We start from the raw sequence: 17,205 nt of genomic DNA on the forward strand, positions 1-17,205 counted from the left end.
TACTCTTCTGCACCCTGAGCTATCTCCCTGTGCATAAGCAGCCCTTCCTTCTCCCATGATTGTTCTCTCCAGGGCATGTGTCTACTTGAAGTAAATGTTTAACTCACATGCCTGTACTTTGTTTGGCTGGAAATCACAGTTGTGGGTTCAATTCCAGACCTGAAGGGCAGCTAGGAAATTAAATTATTTTAAATAATTAATCTGAATAATCAATGAGTTAAAAAGAAGTTTCGAGGGAAATTAGAAAATATTTTTAACTGAATAAAAATGAAAATACAATATATTACAATTTGTGGGATGCTTAGAAGGACATTTACAGAATTAAATGCTGACTGCTAACCAGACGGCTGGCAATTCAAACCCACCAGCCACTCGTCAGACCGAAGGTTGGGCAATCTACTTCTGTAGTGATACCACATTGGAAACCCAAGGAGGGGTCTCTATGAGTCAGATCCGACTCGATGGCAGTGAGTTGAGTTGAGTATCAGATAGGAAAAAGGGTCACAAATCAACAATTCAAGTTTCTACATTAAGAAACTAGGAAAAGGGGAGACAGTAAACCCAAAGCAAGCAAAAGGAAGGAAATAAAGCATAATTCAATAAAATTTTAAAACAGAAAAATGAAGAATGCCAAAGCTGGTTCTTTGAAAAGATTAGTAAAATTGATAAATTCCTTGCCAGTCTAATAAAGGAAAAAGAAGAGAAGATATAAATTGCCAATATTAGGAATCAAGGTTGGAATATCTTTACAGGCTCTGCAGACACATCACAGGCCTGTCTATTGTTTGGCCGAAAGGTAAGCCATGGTAGTGAGTTCAGTTCTAGGCCTGAAGGGCAACTAGAGGCCATAGTCTCCAGGGTTTCACCAGTCTCTATCAAATCATTAATCCTGGTCTTATTCAGGATCTCCAATTTTGATCCTTGTCCATGTGGTTGGTAGTGCTAGCTTGGCACCATCTAGTTCTAATCTCAGGGTTGTGTAGGCTGAGATCCCATGGCCCACCAGCACATTGTTAATTGCTTCCATGTATCTTTGATTTTCTTCAGTATTTTTTGACCTGGACAAGGAGAGACCAATAGTTGCACCTTACATGGCAGCTTGCAAGCTTTTAAGACCCCAGTTACTACTCATCAGAGTTGGATATAGAACAATGTTTTTGTGTATTATCAAGATTTTCATATGGTTAATGCTTTCTGGGTCATGTGTTTAAAAAAAAAAAAAAAGTTTGTTTACCCCAAAACCACAAAGCTATTTTTCTATGCTTCATTTTACAGGTTTTGTCATTTTAGATTTATGTTTAGGTCTACTATCCATCTTAATTGAATTTTGTATATGGTTATTGTTGTTGTTAGGTGCTGTTGTATTGATTTTGACTCATAGCGACCCCATGTACAACAGAATGAAACACTGCCCAGTCCTGTGAATGCTCACAATCCTTGCTATGCTTGAGCTCATTTTTGCAGCCACTGTGTCAATCTATCTCATTGACAGTCTTCTCTTTTTTCGCTCTCTACCAGCTATGATCTCCTTCTCCAGGGATTAGTCAGTCCCTCCTGATACCATGACCAAAATATGAGAGACAAAGTGTAGCCATTCTCAATTCTATGGAATATTCTGGCTGTACTTCTTCCAAGACAGATTTATTCATTTTTCTGGCAGTCATGGTATATTCAATATTCTTTGCCAGCACCACAATTCAAATGCATCAATTTGTCTGTGGTCTTCCTTATTCATTATCTAGCTTTCACACATTTGTACCAAATTCACTCCAACTTGACGTGACCCCTCCTTGAGTTTCCAAGGCAGTGTCTCTATAGAAGTAGATTGCCCAGTCTTCCTTCTGAAGATTGGGTGGTGGGTTTGAACTGCCAGCCTTCTGGTTAGCAGTCAAATGCCTTAGGCACTATACTACCAGAGCTCCTTTGTATATAGTGAAAAAGTGAGGAGTAGGTGTGAATGTATTCAGTTAAAGGGTTGGAAGAACTAGATAATCATATGGGGGGAAATGTCCTTGTTCCTACCTCCTACCCCATACAAGATTGAAGGATCATTTTTCCTCATATGATAATCTGGTTGTTCCAACCCTATTCATTGAATACATGCACACCTAATCCTCACATATCAACTATCTAGGTATCCAACATTTCACATTTACAATGATAGTAAAAAATAAATCTGACTATTTTGTTCATTAATAACACAGGTCTAGCAGTTACAAACACCAAGGTGTGAAGTGAGAGTAACTGCTGCCTGTGATGGTTAAAGTCATGTATCAACTTGGCTGGGCCATGATTATCAGTGGTTTGGCAGTCATGTAATGGTAAAATTTGGCAGCTATGTAATGGTGTAGTCATGCTTCATTTTGTGATCTGATATGGTCATCCTCCATTTTTGCATAACACTGATTTTCACATAATGGCCAGGTTTTTTTAATTTAACTATGTCAATAAGTGAGAAGTGGGTGTACTGTAAAAATTGAATTTTAAGTTGCCTATATTTTAAATTCATTACATCATCATTTTATTCTTTATAAAAAAATATTTATAATGGAGCTCTTGTTGCATAGTGCCTAAGGCACTTGACTGCTAACCAGAAGGCTGGCAGTTCAAACCAACCAGCCACTCCTCGGAAGGAAGATGGGTCAATCTACTTCCATAGAGATACTGCTTTGGAAACCCAAGGAGGGGTTGCTATGAGCCGGGTCCGACTCCACGGCACATAACAACAACAACAACGTGTAGTAAATAACTTTGCCTAAAGAGAGTGGCATAGTGCCTAAGGCATTTGACTGCTAACCAGAAGGCTGGAGTTCAAACTCACCAGCCACTCCTTGGAAGGAAGGTTAGGCAGTCTACTTCTGTAGTGATACTGCCTCAAAAATCCAAGGAGGGGTTGCTATGAGTCAGATCCCACTCTATGGCAGTGAGTTGAGTTGAGAGAGGGATGTAGGAGCTCTGGTGGTGTAGTGCCTAAGGCATTTGGCTGCTAACCAGAAGGATGGCGGTTCAAACCCACCAGCCATTCCTTGAAAGGAAGATTGGGAAATCTACTTCTGTAGAGATACCGCCTTGGAAACCCAAGGAGAGGTCACTATGAGTGGAATCCACTTGCCAGTGAGTTAGTTTTTAAAGAGAGATGTGGCCTTTGCCCTCCTCCGCTCCTGGGAGGTATTTTCCTTGGAAAGTCCTATCTGATAAAGAGTGCTTTTGTTTACTGGGGGCCCTGGGGCCATGCCAGATAATCAAACCATGTAATTTATGGTGAGGGCTTTGGGTCTCATGGTATCACCTCAACCTCTGAAGGGGTTGGAGATTGAGGTAAGTCACAATCAGGTATATGTGACTGAATTCCAGTAACTCCCAATAACTTTGGACATATTGTCTGAATATCAGAAGAGGGGTCTTGTAACAGATGCCATAGGCAGTACTCCTTTCTCCCTTCCTTCCACATCTGTTGAAGGTCTATAATATGCTGGATGTTGCGGCTACAGCAGTGAACAAGACGACAGGTTTCTGCCCTCAACCAGTTTAGTTTACCTCTCTGAACTTATTCTGTAAAATGAAGATCATAATGAGATTAAAATGAGGTAATGTGAGGGCACCTAGCCCTTTTTTATATTTGTTCTTCATCGTTGGGAGCTGGAAGAGAAACGACTCCAGAGATTTTGTTTTTGTATCCTTGGCCGTCCGCTCGTTCGCGCAGGCGCCCTGGATCTCCCTCCGGGGAATTAACGGACCAGGCCTTTCCTGGGGCCAAGACCCGGCGGAGGAGAGGGAGCGGCTGCCCCGTGACGTCATCAAGCGGCGCGGCCTGCAGGGCGGGACCAGAGTGCGACGGCGCGGCCGGCAGACCAGGGCTGGCTAGTGGGGAAACGAAACTGAGGGAGGAGGCAGAGGCTCTGGCAGCTGCAGGGCCGGGCCTGGTGGCAGCGGCAGCGGCCTGATTTCCCCCTCTCTGCTTCCTGGCAGCTCGCTCTCTCCCCTCAGCGTGAGTGCCGACGCGCGGCCCGGGGGTAGCGAGCGGGCGGGCGTGCGGGCTCGGCATCCCTCTTCTCCCCTCCACCGCCGCCTCGGCCCCCAACCCTCGGTGGTTACCCTCGCCGCCTCCTCGCCTCTTCTGTCTTCTGTCCTTCTTTGCTCCCCACTCCCCCAGCTCTCCATAACTGGAGCTGGCTGCCGTTGACATACGTCTCTGCGCACATATTCACACACACGTTGTCTTCAAATGAAAAAAGGCCGTGGGAGAAGGGAGAGCGCATTTTATCTTTTACTTCTGAATAGGGATTGCGTTGCGAAACCAAGGCCCGAGGAGAGACTACTGGAAAGGGTTTGCACCCCTCCTTAGGGAGGCAGCAAGTAGAATCAAGCATCCTGCCTTCCACTTAGAAGATCACTGCCAACGCACGTTCTTCTGGCAGTTGTAGGTCACTTGAGCTGGGCACTCACTAGCTATGTGACCTTACCCCCTCTCGGGCCTGGGTCTTTTCCAGTAGAAAGTGAGAGGGTTGGACTGGATGGTTTGGAAGTCCCAAATCTAAGGTAATGTGGTTTGGAGAGAAGGCTCAGCATCTCCTGCCTTTCACAGAAGTATCTCGTCTCCTTTTCTTGTGCCCAACCAACACAGTCTACATACACTGAGTTTCCTGTGCTTTTAATCTTTCTCAGAGTCACTGTTCATTCAGAAGGGGCTTTTTGCTCTTTGCTGGCTCTGTAATGGACTTTCCTACAGCTCACCTGGTGGGCCTTACTTTGGGAATTTAAGATTGTGGTTTAAAGTGAAATGTGGATCTTTTTGTTTACTCCAGTTCCTCCTTCTCCAGGACAGTCCTTGCTTGTGCCTAGTACTAGGCTGCCTCCTTAGTTGGGATGAGATTGTGCACTGGGTTGACCACTTCATCCCTGAGCTGGAGAGAAGTATAACATGTGATCTAGGGTTTTATAAGGTTGAGGGGATCAGTGGCACCCTTGGACTTGATTGCTTTCTTGTGGCTGGCGTGGCTCATGTTGTAAGCCTGCTCTTGTGCCCCTATATCTCTCCTTCCCCAAGGATGGTTGCCCTGGTGGTCCTACCTTATATGCTTCTGTGTTTTGAGTCCTTTCTCTCTTCTGGGTGCTCTTAACAACCAATCAGTTGTTGTTAAGCCACATTGTATTCACCTCACTTGCTGGCTTTTTTAAATGGATCATTCCTTAAGATTTCAGGGTCTTATAATTATGTCGGTTGATCCCATTTCTCATGCTTGCCTCTCTTATATCTACTCATGGGCATGGATGATAATGACATAATGTCTACCTGTCCCCATTGATTTTTGTGGAGTGGGTTTCTGTTCTTAAAATTATTGTTTTGTACTTTAGTCCTTTGATATGGCTACCCAATAACTTTCCCACTCTTCCCCCAGTCCTAAGTCAACCACTGCTTTTACTCCTTACTCTGGTTACAAACTTTCCCAATTCTTTAATATTTTCAAACATATATCGCTTAAATGTTTTGGTAAAATAATAATAGTGGTGAAACAATAATTTTTGGTTAGTCTCTTTACCTTGGAATTACTGATTAGTATTTGTTGATTGTTGTTGTTGTTATGTGCTGTCGAGTCTGACCCGACTCATAGCGACCCCTCCTTGGGTTTCTGAGGCAGTATCACTACAGAAGTAGATTGCCCAACCTTCCTTCCAAGGAGTGATTGTTGATTAGGTTTTGTAATTCATTTCCAGTGTACATTGTTATGGCCAGTTTTGCATGAAGAGTATAGAATAACAGGTACTCAAGGCCTTTTTCTTCCTTTGTGGACGTTGATTCATGACTTTTTGTTATCTGATATCAACAACAACCAGGGGTCTCTGGGTCTGTGAGCAGCACAGTAAAACTAGCAGCTACTATTGAAAACTAGAGCTTCCTGCACCTCATTCTCAGGAAGAAGTTATTCAAGTACTGGCGCTGGAAGATGTTTAGAGTTGCCAGATCCCATCCCATTGATGATTTATAGTTTGACATCCCTACTCTGATCCCAGTGATTGTGACCCAAGGGCAGCTAAATGTCCGGATTTATGGTTGCAGTAACAATGAAGAGGAGAGCTGACCCAGAATGCACCGCCCCCATCAAGAAGCAGAAGAAGAGGGTTGCAGAGCTTGCCCTGAACCTCAGCTCCACATCTGATGATGAACCTCCCCCCTCTGTCAATCATGCAGCAAAAGGTATGATTGCCTGTGTGCTCTGAGGCCATTGGTTAGCTGGTTATTTGAAGCCCTGATGCCTGAATTGGGCAGTATACAGCCCACACTGCCCCTTAGGCAACGTAGGCAAATTCTATAGAGAGATGCTGGCTGTACACTTTCTTCCCTTCTGCTATTCTCTAAGAGTTGGGAACTTGTTTTATATAAACATTGGAATTGTTCCAGAAGTGTCTTAGTTCTGTAATTGGTCCTTCAGTAGATGGTGCCTTTTTTTTTAAGCATTTTATGTGATTTGGGTGAAAGTTTACAGATCACATTAGTTTCACATTCAACAATTTGTACGTATTTTGTTTCATAACGTTAGTTGCAGTGCCCTCAGTGTAACAGCACTTTTTCCACTTCCTCCCTGGGTTCCCATTTCCGTTTTCATTCATCCTGTCCTTCCTTCTTTCTTGCCCCTTCCTGCCTCCTACACTTTGTTTTTGGGCAAATACTGTCCTTTAGATGGCACCCTTTTGCTGTCTTAAACCAGTTGGAAGTAGTGGTGAACATCGAACATTGAGTGCTCTGTGCTCTTAATAGCTGTTAAAGATCTTGAGGCTCTTTGCTGCGGGAATCTGGCCCAATTTCATTTAGCCTTTTTCATTCTGTTTTCTCATTTCCAGTAGCAGTTATGGTCAGAAACACCAACTGTATGGGAGCATCCCTGTGTTCACTGTTTGCATTAAGCTCAAAGGATTTTACTGATCTGATTGAAACTAGCATTTTGCTTGGCATGTTTTTTAGAGTTTTGGGCATTTACAGTTTCCATGGACACTTCCAGTGAGAAATCGTATAAAGTATCTAGGAGTCTGCCTTAAATACCAAGCAATTAGAAGCAGTTCCATTTGCATTTACTTTCACTTGCCAACACTCTTGCATTTTGGATCCTCTGCTGGATCACTGGTAAACTGGAATGAAATTTGATAAAAGATGAGTGGATGTGAAGCATCCTTTGAGGATGGTAGAAAATAGAGTTTATCCACAAGTTGTAGGCTAATTGAAGGGCAGTTACTCATCAGCTTTCACTGAGAAGCTGATCCAGAGAGGAGAATCTTAATGGGGCATACAGATAATGAAGCTTTCTGTGTGGCTGTGGGCCAGGCTGGATAAGTAGAAAAGCAAAAACACATTGGGGCCATTGGTACTAGGGACTGTTGAGGAAAGGGAATATTGCTTCTTCCCTGGGATTTGAGCAGCTTGGTGAAGGTAGAGAGTCTCCTTGGATAGGGCTCTGGGGTATTGGAAAGACAACCTACAAGGGAATAAAAGGGGAGAGGGTGTCAGGGCAATAAGTAATACCCTGGTGGTAGAGGTACCTGGTTCTAAGTAAATCTCGGGGGACATTTGTTCTCAAGTAACATCTCTTTAAAGTAAGGAGAAGCAACTTTTAGGTGAAGGAAGGTAAGTGTATGAAGTTAAGAATCCTTTAGGGGAAGCAATCTAATTTAAATTTCAGGCTTTTAAATGTGTTAATTGTTTCCCTCCCCTCACACTCCGTTTAATTTTACCAAATAGTTCTAGCCTTTCTGAAAGTAGTATCATATGACTCAGCCAGGGTTGGCCATTGCTGGCATGTGCACAGAATAGAAATCCAGAGGTGGCCCTTATATGTGTCCAGTAGAAGGCCAGTTGGTCCCTTTTTTATGCAGGGAATGAAGTAGGAGGCAAAAGCAAAGCAACATTGCTAGATATCCCTGGGTCAGCTTACCTTAGGGAGGAGCAGCTCCACAATGACACAAGAACTCTGAGGGCTAGAGTCTGGTGTCTTTCTCAGACTGTTCACTGTGCCCCAGAATGCTTGGCTTGGAGTAAAATTCTGAGTAAATATTTACTGAATGGAATTGATAGAAGGCAACAATAGTATCTTTTCCAAGAAGCTTAAAAATCTTTCACATCTTTTATTTTGCCTATCCTTCCTCCGGTCTACAGAAGATCATTTCATTAAGTGCTTAATATTTGTATCATTGTGTTCTATGTTTGCTTCTCTTATACATCCCCTGGACAGTAGTTTGCTGTTCACCTAGTAGCTACACATCCCTTGAGGTGTATACACAGCTTACTTATTAGAATCATTACATTAAAACAGATGCATTTCCTTTTGCTTCAACACTTCTGTCTGGACATACTTTTCAAATTAGATGATTGAGAAATGCTCTTTAGGGAGGGCAATTAGAAAAACAAAAACAACAGTACTTACTCTTTCTCTCTGCATGGGCCTTCTTACTGCTTCCTCTGCTAGGTCAATGTAATGACTCATTAATAGATCTATTTTGTTCAACCAGTTTGTTTATTTTACATTATTCACAAGATAGCTGCATTACTGACATCTGGCCAGAGTAATGGAGGAAAGGCATGTGGTTGTCATGGCCAATATTTATCTTGTATTCTTTCGACAATTTTAAGAGGAATTTAAAGGCATTGGCAAGCATAAATAAACTCTTGGAAATTTGCTGCAGGTTTTGAAGTAAGGAGAGGTAGATGAGGTCATTTTGTTCTTTTTGGTTGTTTCTCCAAGGAAATGGTCTATATACCCCAAGGATCTTTCCTTCTCTCCTCAATGGTGGAGCCAGTTTGGTCTCCTGGCCCTTCTGCAGCGAGTTGCTTCGGAAGTTGTCAGTCTTCTTCACCAGCACCTCACTAAAAATGCTTTTCTCTCCACCAGGTTTAATTCTTGCCTAAATAGGCTATTTGCCCTGAAACACCATTGCTTTCCTGTCAGCCCAGATTCATGACCTTAATCAAAAACTTCCTTTATTGGTATCTGTTTAAATTGCTCTAACGAGTTGCCATTTGTCTGGCAGGAAGGAGAAATTGAGTCTTTGAACAGAAATGAGTGTGTTCTACAGCGATTGTTAGGCAGGATGTGTTGTTTATTAAAATCCATAATTTATTCTTCTCTGTGTGCTGCTCACCTTGGCCATTAGTGATTGGAGCCACCCCTCCTTGTGTGTTGTGATTGTCATTTTTAATCTTGACACGTTTGCCCTACTGCTCTCCTGCTGTGTGAAGAATTTTGCCAGCAGCTGGAATACCTCTGGTTCCTTTGTAAAGTGAACCTTTCTTCTTTAAAATGACTTAAGAATTATGATTTCTATCAGGTAGAGAAGAAACTACAAATGAAAACTCTAAATAATGTTTTCAGGCTCACTGGTAGGTTTTAGAAGGGGAGCTCCTGGGGAGGTAAATGGGAATGCCACCCAGGCTTGGCACGCTTTTAATGAAATTAATGATTTTAATAGAGTGACCTTACTACTACTGTTAATTTATATTCTCATTATAAAATTGTCTGCTCGTTATTTGCTAAATTCTTACCTGTCTTGGGAGGCTAAACCTCTACTTTAATTTCTGCTGCAGCCATGACAGTTGTCTCCTTTTCATCTGAAAAGAGCAGCCCCAAGGACTGAGGGCTACAAATGAGTTCTATCTGTGGCCATGTGTGGACATTAGGACTAATCCAGGGAATGTTGTCCTAACTCAAGTTAGTGTAAGAAGTGGTTTTAAATACGCATAAAATGAAAGGGATAAATAAAGCTTATCTGCTCATCCAGCACATTTCTTGATCTGACAAGGAAATGGCAATGATATTTTAGCTCCCATCAACCTCACTCTTTGAAAGGGGAGCTGTCTGGTAGGTGACACCATGGCAAGAGGAGTGAGTGGAGTGGAAAGATCTTTGTTCCAGGTATCAGGAACCCTAGGATTTTTTTTTTTAATTTTAATTGTAATTTGGTTGAAAGTTTACATAGCAAATTCACTTTCCATACAGCAGCTCACATACACTTTTGTCTCATAACATTGACTGGAAATTCCCATAATGCAACAGCTCCCCTCCAACTTGCTCCCCTTAGTTACCTCTACCCTGTGTCCTTTCCCTCCATACACTCCTGCCCCCCAAGCTGTCTCCCTGTGCATAAGCAGCCCTTCTATTCTCTCATGATTATTCTCTCCAAGGAATGTATCCAACAAAAGTAAATGTCTGTCTTTTGTTTGGCTGGAAGCCACAGGAGTGGGTTCAATTCCAGACTTGAAGGACAGCTAGAGGAACCCTAGGATTTTGCACCAGGGTCACCACTGATTTGCCTAGTGAACCTTCCACCCAAATTTGATTATCTCTGTCATTTGTGCCTAAAAATGTTAGGAAGACAAAGCAGAAGATCTCTCAGATCCGTGGGTGACAGGAACCCCACCCAGGAATGATAATCATACCATTCCATTGCCTACTGGTGGATTTTCAGGCAAGTCCTCCTAAAGCTGAAGCACTCTCCTTTGAGAAGGAAACCAGGTTTTTTAACATTTGCGTAGATAGACTCCATGAGCCCCCAGATAGCTAATTGAAAGGAATAAGAACTGAGTAACATTGTAGGGATCCCAGTCTCCTGAGTTGTGCAGAAGGAAACTTCAGAGCTGTGCTCTGGGAGCTGCCCACATTTGTTGTACCACTTTTTCCCATCTCAAGCAATATAAGTTGAAGGCTTAGAAGTAGAGTGAAGAGACTCTACACCTTCAGAAGCGCTGTTCTTCAGCATGTGGGCACTCTGCTACAGAGGCCATCTTTCTTCCACATGGAGATAATAGATGAAAGGCCCAGGGACAGTTTTGAGCCACTCAGAGGGCCTTTCCCCTCAGACTTGCTGCCCTCTGGCGATTTCTGTAGAAAAGAACCAAGCTCTTCCCAAGGCTTGGAGTGGTACTGTATTTTTTCCCCCTAATTTTCAAATTAATATATTCTTGTTCCCCACAAATGGAGAAAATGCAGAAAAGTACAAAAAATAAAATACACATCACCTCACATCTTAGTTTCCATGGTTACTCATTGCTAATGTTCTGGTGTCTCTCCTTCTGAGTGGCACTCTGTGACTGTTGTGCTACATTGGTCCATGTAAGTGAATCAGCTCCTTATTAAGAGCATTAGACCATAAGGGGCGGGGCAGATATGGTGTCTCTCATACAGGGACAGTCTTAAGCCAAATTCTTCATTGCTAACTACTTCAGAGCCAGACTTTGTGTTAAATTCATTCAGATTTTTTCATGTTTATGTGGCTTTTCTTCCTTTTACAAAATGTTTATATATATACACACACACACATATATAAACATATATAAACTTATATATATACATGTATTTTTTTTAAGTATACTTATCTATCAGAATTGTAGGTTCCCTGAGGCTAGGATTGCTATTTTGGTTAGCACCCCATGGTACATAGCATGGACCTTTTTATAAAATGGGTCCTGAACCAAGGTTGTCTGATCTGTTAAACAATATCAGTGCCATTTCAGCATACTTGAGGGGCTAAATCATAGCCTGCAGAGGGGCCAGTTCTCTGTTAAGATACAAGTATTCCATCCTTATCCTTAAAATTTTGAGTTCTAAACATTTTTGTGATACTTGTATGAGGCATTAATTACGTGCTCACTGTAACGAATTTAAAGACCTGTCAGACCCTACTGAATGCAGGGCTCCTTAAGATGTGGGTTAATCAGTTAGGCCTAGGAGAGCTGGGGAAATCTTCCTTCTTCAAGAATGTCTTCTCTTAGTGAGTTTGTGTCCTAGTAGGAAAATGGATGAATAAGTGCAGATATTAAAATTATGATGTAATCCTCACATTGTGAATACCTGGACAGTGACCCTCTTAGGTATATAAAGACATGTTTCACACTGTTGTCTTCTGTGCTTTTCTTCAGTACCCCACAAGCAGCCAGGCTTTAACTCAGCATTTCTTCTCAAAGGAATTGGGCCACTTTGCTAAATCAGTACTTAAAAAATAACTATTTAAAATTGTAATGGATAATAAATTCATGTTGTTGTTGTTATGTGCTGTTGAGTCAGACCCGAGTCATAGCGACCCCTCCTTGGGTTTCCGAGGCAGTATCACTACGGAAGTAGATTGCCCCATCTTCCTTCCGAGGAGTGGCTGGTGGGTTTGAACCGCCAGCCTTCTGGTTAGCAGTCAAGTGCCTTAGGCACTATGCTACCAGAGCTCTTAGAGTTCATAAAAAGTGAAAAGATACCCAATATAAACTCTAGTGATATAAAAATATAAATCAAGTTTCACTGCTTTCACTTTCACTTGTTCTGTGCCTCAGCCTCTGTATATATGGATAATCACATTTATTGGTCCTATTGGCAAAAGTTCTTTGTACAGTTAAAAGAAGTAAAAATGGCACAGTGGTTAAAGTACTTGTCTGGTAACCAAAAGTTTGGCAGTTTGAACCCATCATCTGCTTCATGGGAGAAGGATGTGGCAGTTTGCTTCCATAAAGATTTATGGCCTTGAAAACCTTATGAGGCAGTTCTACTCTCCTATTGGGTTGCTGTGAGTTGGCATCAACTTGTCAGCAACGGGTTTGGTTTTGGTTTGGATCATCCACAAGAGTTTGGATCCATGCTCATGCATACAGTCTAGCTCATATGTTATTCATTTGACTATGTATCCTGGTGATCTATCCATTACAGAATATAGAATGGAGGTTCCCAAACTTTCTAGGTTCTCAGCACCCTTAGTGTCCTATAACTGTTTTCACAATGTCCCTAGTTCAAAAGAAATGCCTGACAGTTCAGTGTTTTAAGTAATTAGCTCTAAACAATAAGCTTTTATATCCTAACAAATAGAAATTTGAAAGAATATTGCACATAAATATTTTTACTTATTTATTTTTCTTAAATAGCCACCAAACCAAACCCATTGCTGTGGAGTTGATTCTGACTCATAGTGAGATGTATTTGTTGGGCACTGTACAACTCAAACTTTGGAGTCAGATTAGATACCACCATGACATTTCCTGTTCTTCATTCCTATTGGTTTGTGATTTATACCATTTTCTCTGAGAATATGCAATAATTGTAAACTAGCAACCAAATTTCTGAGCTATAGTTTATTTCCAGGTTTGGGTGAGTTTGCCTGAGAGGCTACTGAAATAAAATTACATTGGTTTGAAGGAGATTTCAAGTTAATAGATTCATATACCTACATAGAAGAGGAAAAGAGCTAGTCACAGTCATTATCTAGACAGAGGATCATCCCCTTTTGGGAATGAGTAGCCCATCACCTCCTGCCCCCTGCTAAGATGGGTCTTTTTTTTTTTTGAGCCCTTTTAGTAACAAGGTTGTTGACATGAAGATACATACTTTCCTACATATAGATGTATGATGGCTTAGCTTAGTCAGGCTGCCAATTCCCTCCTGGAGGTTTTAGCTGTAGTTTTTTCCCTCTGTGCCTCAGTTGGTGCTGCTACCTTAGCTTCACTCCTCTGTCCTGTCTCCCTCTCTTTTTTCCTGTTCCCTATCTTACTGCTTCCTTCCCTTTTTTCCTCTTTCTCCCTTTTCCCCCTTGCTCTTCCCTTACTTTCTCCTTGTGAGCCAGCGCTTCTCTGGTAAATTCAATACTTTTATCTATAAATTTGAAAGATTATGAAAGGAATTAGGAGACTAAGCAATCAGAAAATGTTATTCTGATGAAGAGATTAGTTGAAAATGGAAACAGCCATCAGTGTTTGGAAATTGAGGTTCAAATAATAAACAGCAGCAGCAGACACAATCGTATCTTCAGTGAATACACTTTCTGTTTGGCAGTGTACTTTCAATTACATTATTTAATCTTCAAACAACCTGTAAGGTAGGTATTACCACCCCAGTTTTACAAGGGAGGAAACTGGGCATGGGGAAAGAAACCTGATATTTTTGAGCTTGCATTGTATGTCATGTACCATTAAGAACTTTCAGTGATGTAGATAGGAAGAGGTAGAGAATGGATTTAACAGTGGGTCATTTAATAAACTTTATATGTGGACATTTGCTGAATAACAGAACTTGAGGAGTTCTAGAGTCTGCTTTGTGCCATAAACACACCTGAACATTTTCCTTTTTTCTTCCTTAGCATCTGCCACAAGCCTAAGTGGTTCAGACAGTGAAACTGAGGGGAAGCAACACAGCTCTGACTCTTTCAACGATGCATTCAAAGCAGACTCCCTCGTGGAGGGAACTTCCTCTCGTTATTCCATGTACAATAGTGTCTCCCAGAAGCTTATGGTATGTCTGTAGTTGAATTGGGTTTCTAAAGTTCCACGAGCAGAGTAAGAGAAGGGAAGTTTTATTGGTATGAAAAGAAAAAACGCTAGGGCATGAGTTTTTTTTCTGCTTTCCAGCTACTGAAATTCAACAGAGAGAGCCATCTTTGTGATAGAAATAGCTATTACATTTGATGCATCCATTGAAAATGGCTATTCAGGCCTGCTTGTCCTATACAGAACTGGATCGATCACCTTTTGGTCCCCTTAGTAATAAATTCTTATCATAAGCACATATGAACATAGTTTCCTACATATAGATGTATGAGTATGGATAAAGAGGCTTCGTGAAATGAGTTTTTGCTCTAGTGAGTGATCCCAAAAGAAATAATTAAATTCCTACTCACTCCCAGGTGCCTAAGCTAAGTGAGAATGTCATAGTCTTCCCTTTCCAATGGAAGGGCACATTTCTCTTTCCCAACTTCCATACCCCATTGATATACCACAAGAAGAAGGTGAACAGGAAGGACCTTCTCACTTCCTCTTCACATTTTAGGGTATATGCAAAGGTTAGGGAAATCCAAGTTAGCCTTCCATCTGTCATCAAGAATATTAGAGTTGGCTCCTCCATTTTCTCTTGGGTTCATTTAAGAATGAGAACTGCTGCTTCTGAAATCATAGTTAGGAATCTAGTTTGGGGACTGCAAGCTTTAGGGAGGTGGGAGATAGGAAGGGTTGTGACTCAGAGAGCCTGTTTGACCTGGGGACAGGATTTATGGCTGCCGTAGAGTGTCTACTGCCTCTTGAGCTGATAATGTCCATCCAAAGGGAATATAGACTCTCAAGGGAAAATTAGATCTTCCTAGGGTTAGTTCTTTGATTAGGCAAGGGTCTGTGGAGTTTGGGATTTGGGTCTTGTGACTTTGGAGGTACATAGCACGGCCCAGTGGCTCTAGAGTTTAGTGAAAGCTTATAAACAGTTGTGACATTAAATAAATATTTCTGTCCCAGGGTCTTATAGTACCATCCATACCTCAGTTTTACATGAAGCAAGTTTTCAGTTAATCTCTTGATTAAGTGGGCTCCTACAAGCCCTCATTTTCCTTGCCTTATAAGGCTGTTTGACTGGCTGAGGGTATGTTAGAAGTTGCCCCTTGAAGCAGTTCCATTTTAAATTATGTTCTCTTTATCAACTCTGTACTCTAGATCTACCTCTCACTTAATCAGACGAATTAGCTGGAAGGGTGGTTGTGTAAATGTCCAGTGAGATTCATTAAGCATTTCTGGTGCTTTTAATCACAGCTATGAGATCCTTTCTCATTTATCCAACTCCTGGTTGCCCTAGACTTTCACCTCCAGAATAGACAGCCACTGGGCCAGTAGTTAGAATGTAGTCATTTATTTATGCTTCTTTTCTTCATTAGGCTTGAAGGCAAATTTTAGGCTTTACTCTTCTATATTTGTCAGGGTTTAGCACAATGTCTGGCACAGGATAGAGGCTAAATAAATGTCTGTTGAGCTAAATTAACTGTGCTTCATTATTTCTCTTTATCAGGCCAAGATGGGCTTCAAGGAAGGTGAAGGATTAGGTAAATACAGCCAGGGTCGCAAGGACATTGTTGAGGCCTCTAATCAGAAAGGTCGAAGAGGCTTGGGTCTCACACTGCGGGGCTTTGACCAAGAGCTGAATGTGGACTGGCGAGATGAACCAGAAGTAAGTGGTGTGGGGAGGGGGAACAGGAAAATCTTGTGTTTTGGATGCGTGAGTTTAAAATGCAGTATTAAACAAATGGTAGAGCTCCAGAGGCAATATGATCAGGGTGGCTAGAGGGGTTTGGAACTGGTTTCTTACATGGAAGGTACTGGGAATGTCCAGAATGGAAAAGAGAAGATTAAGGCAGATATGATGGGATGTGAGTTTGCTTTAGAGGGCTGTTGAAGATGAGTGGGTAATAGACCTGAGAGGCAGCGTTTGGCTCCACAAAGAATTTTATTAAGTACAGCTCTCCCACCAGTGGCTAAGGTACCTCATGAGGTAAGGTAGTATGTTCTCTGTACTGAAAGAATGCACATGGGCCAAATGAGTACTCATTATCCCATTATGTGAGAGGTGAATTAGGTACCCTCTAAGGACCTTGCACATCCTCAGGTTTATGACATCCAGGTTCTAACTGGGTGTTGGTTTATGCCATGTAGCTTTTCTACTGCTTACCTTTTAGTCTGCTTACCTGTTTGGGTACCAGTTTGTTTTAACCCTGAAGACCAAAAAAACAAGACTTGCCATCAACAAGATTCTGGCTCGTCATGACCCTGTAGGACAGAGTAGAACTGGCCTATAGGGTTTCTAAGGCTGTAATCTTTATGGAAACAGACTGTCATGTTTTTCTCCCATGGAGCAACTGATGGCTTTGACTTGACAACCTTTTTGTTAGCAGCTGAGCACTTAACCACTGCACCACCAGGCTTGTTTTGAAGACCAAAAGAGGACCTTTATTATCCCTTTTTATTGCACAGATAATGTTGAAATTTTACTCTTACCCATTTATTTATGTCCTATCTTAATCCACAATGAATTTGAAGTAAATACAATAAAAGTACCTAAAATAATGGTGAAATATTACCATTACAGAGTCAAGACTAGAGAAAATAGAACACAAAAATCTAGCCCTTTACATAGTTGCTGTATTTGAGCTTTAGCTGTAGCTTTGAACTCTGGAAAATTGATGATTGTATTTGTCTTCCTGATGTTTCAGTTCAGGAAAGAACTCCAGTGAACCTACACATAATAAAAGACTAATAAGGCTTCAGAGTAAGATGTTGACAAGCCAGGAACTAATGGCTTTTGGGGGTGGTCCTGCTGTGTTGTCTTGAGGTTGTGAGGAGAGGAGACTAGCAGAATAGCACATGAGAAGGTGCAGAATAGGGTAAATATTTGTAATTGGTTGCTAGTTGAAGCTTTTACCTCAGAAAAATATGGTGAT

General features: G+C 41.7%; 2 protein-coding genes across 2 annotated transcripts in view; both read left to right on the plus strand.

Moving 5' to 3' along the window:
- RNF8 (ring finger protein 8) overlaps positions 1–3,865 on the plus strand; it is a 134,230-nt gene extending 130,365 nt beyond the window's left edge. The window contains exon 8 of the mRNA XM_007939460.1: positions 3,759–3,865. Within this exon, the coding sequence (XP_007937651.1) occupies positions 3,759–3,865 (107 nt within the window). The remainder of the gene's footprint in view (positions 1–3,758) is intronic.
- A 2,198-nt stretch (positions 3,866–6,063) lies between these two features.
- The window catches only part of CMTR1 (cap methyltransferase 1), a 64,717-nt gene continuing 53,575 nt past the window's right edge, over positions 6,064–17,205 (plus strand). Inside the window, exons 1-3 of the mRNA XM_007939413.2 lie at positions 6,064–6,196; positions 14,095–14,246; positions 15,780–15,938. Coding sequence (XP_007937604.1) covers positions 6,064–6,196; positions 14,095–14,246; positions 15,780–15,938 — 444 coding nt within the window. The remainder of the gene's footprint in view (positions 6,197–14,094; positions 14,247–15,779; positions 15,939–17,205) is intronic.

Source organism: Orycteropus afer, unplaced genomic scaffold (genome assembly GCF_000298275.1).
Source record: "Orycteropus afer afer isolate SDZICR_OR568_19922 unplaced genomic scaffold, OryAfe1.0 scaffold00059, whole genome shotgun sequence".
In the NCBI taxonomy this organism is placed as follows: Eukaryota; Metazoa; Chordata; class Mammalia; order Tubulidentata; family Orycteropodidae; genus Orycteropus; species Orycteropus afer.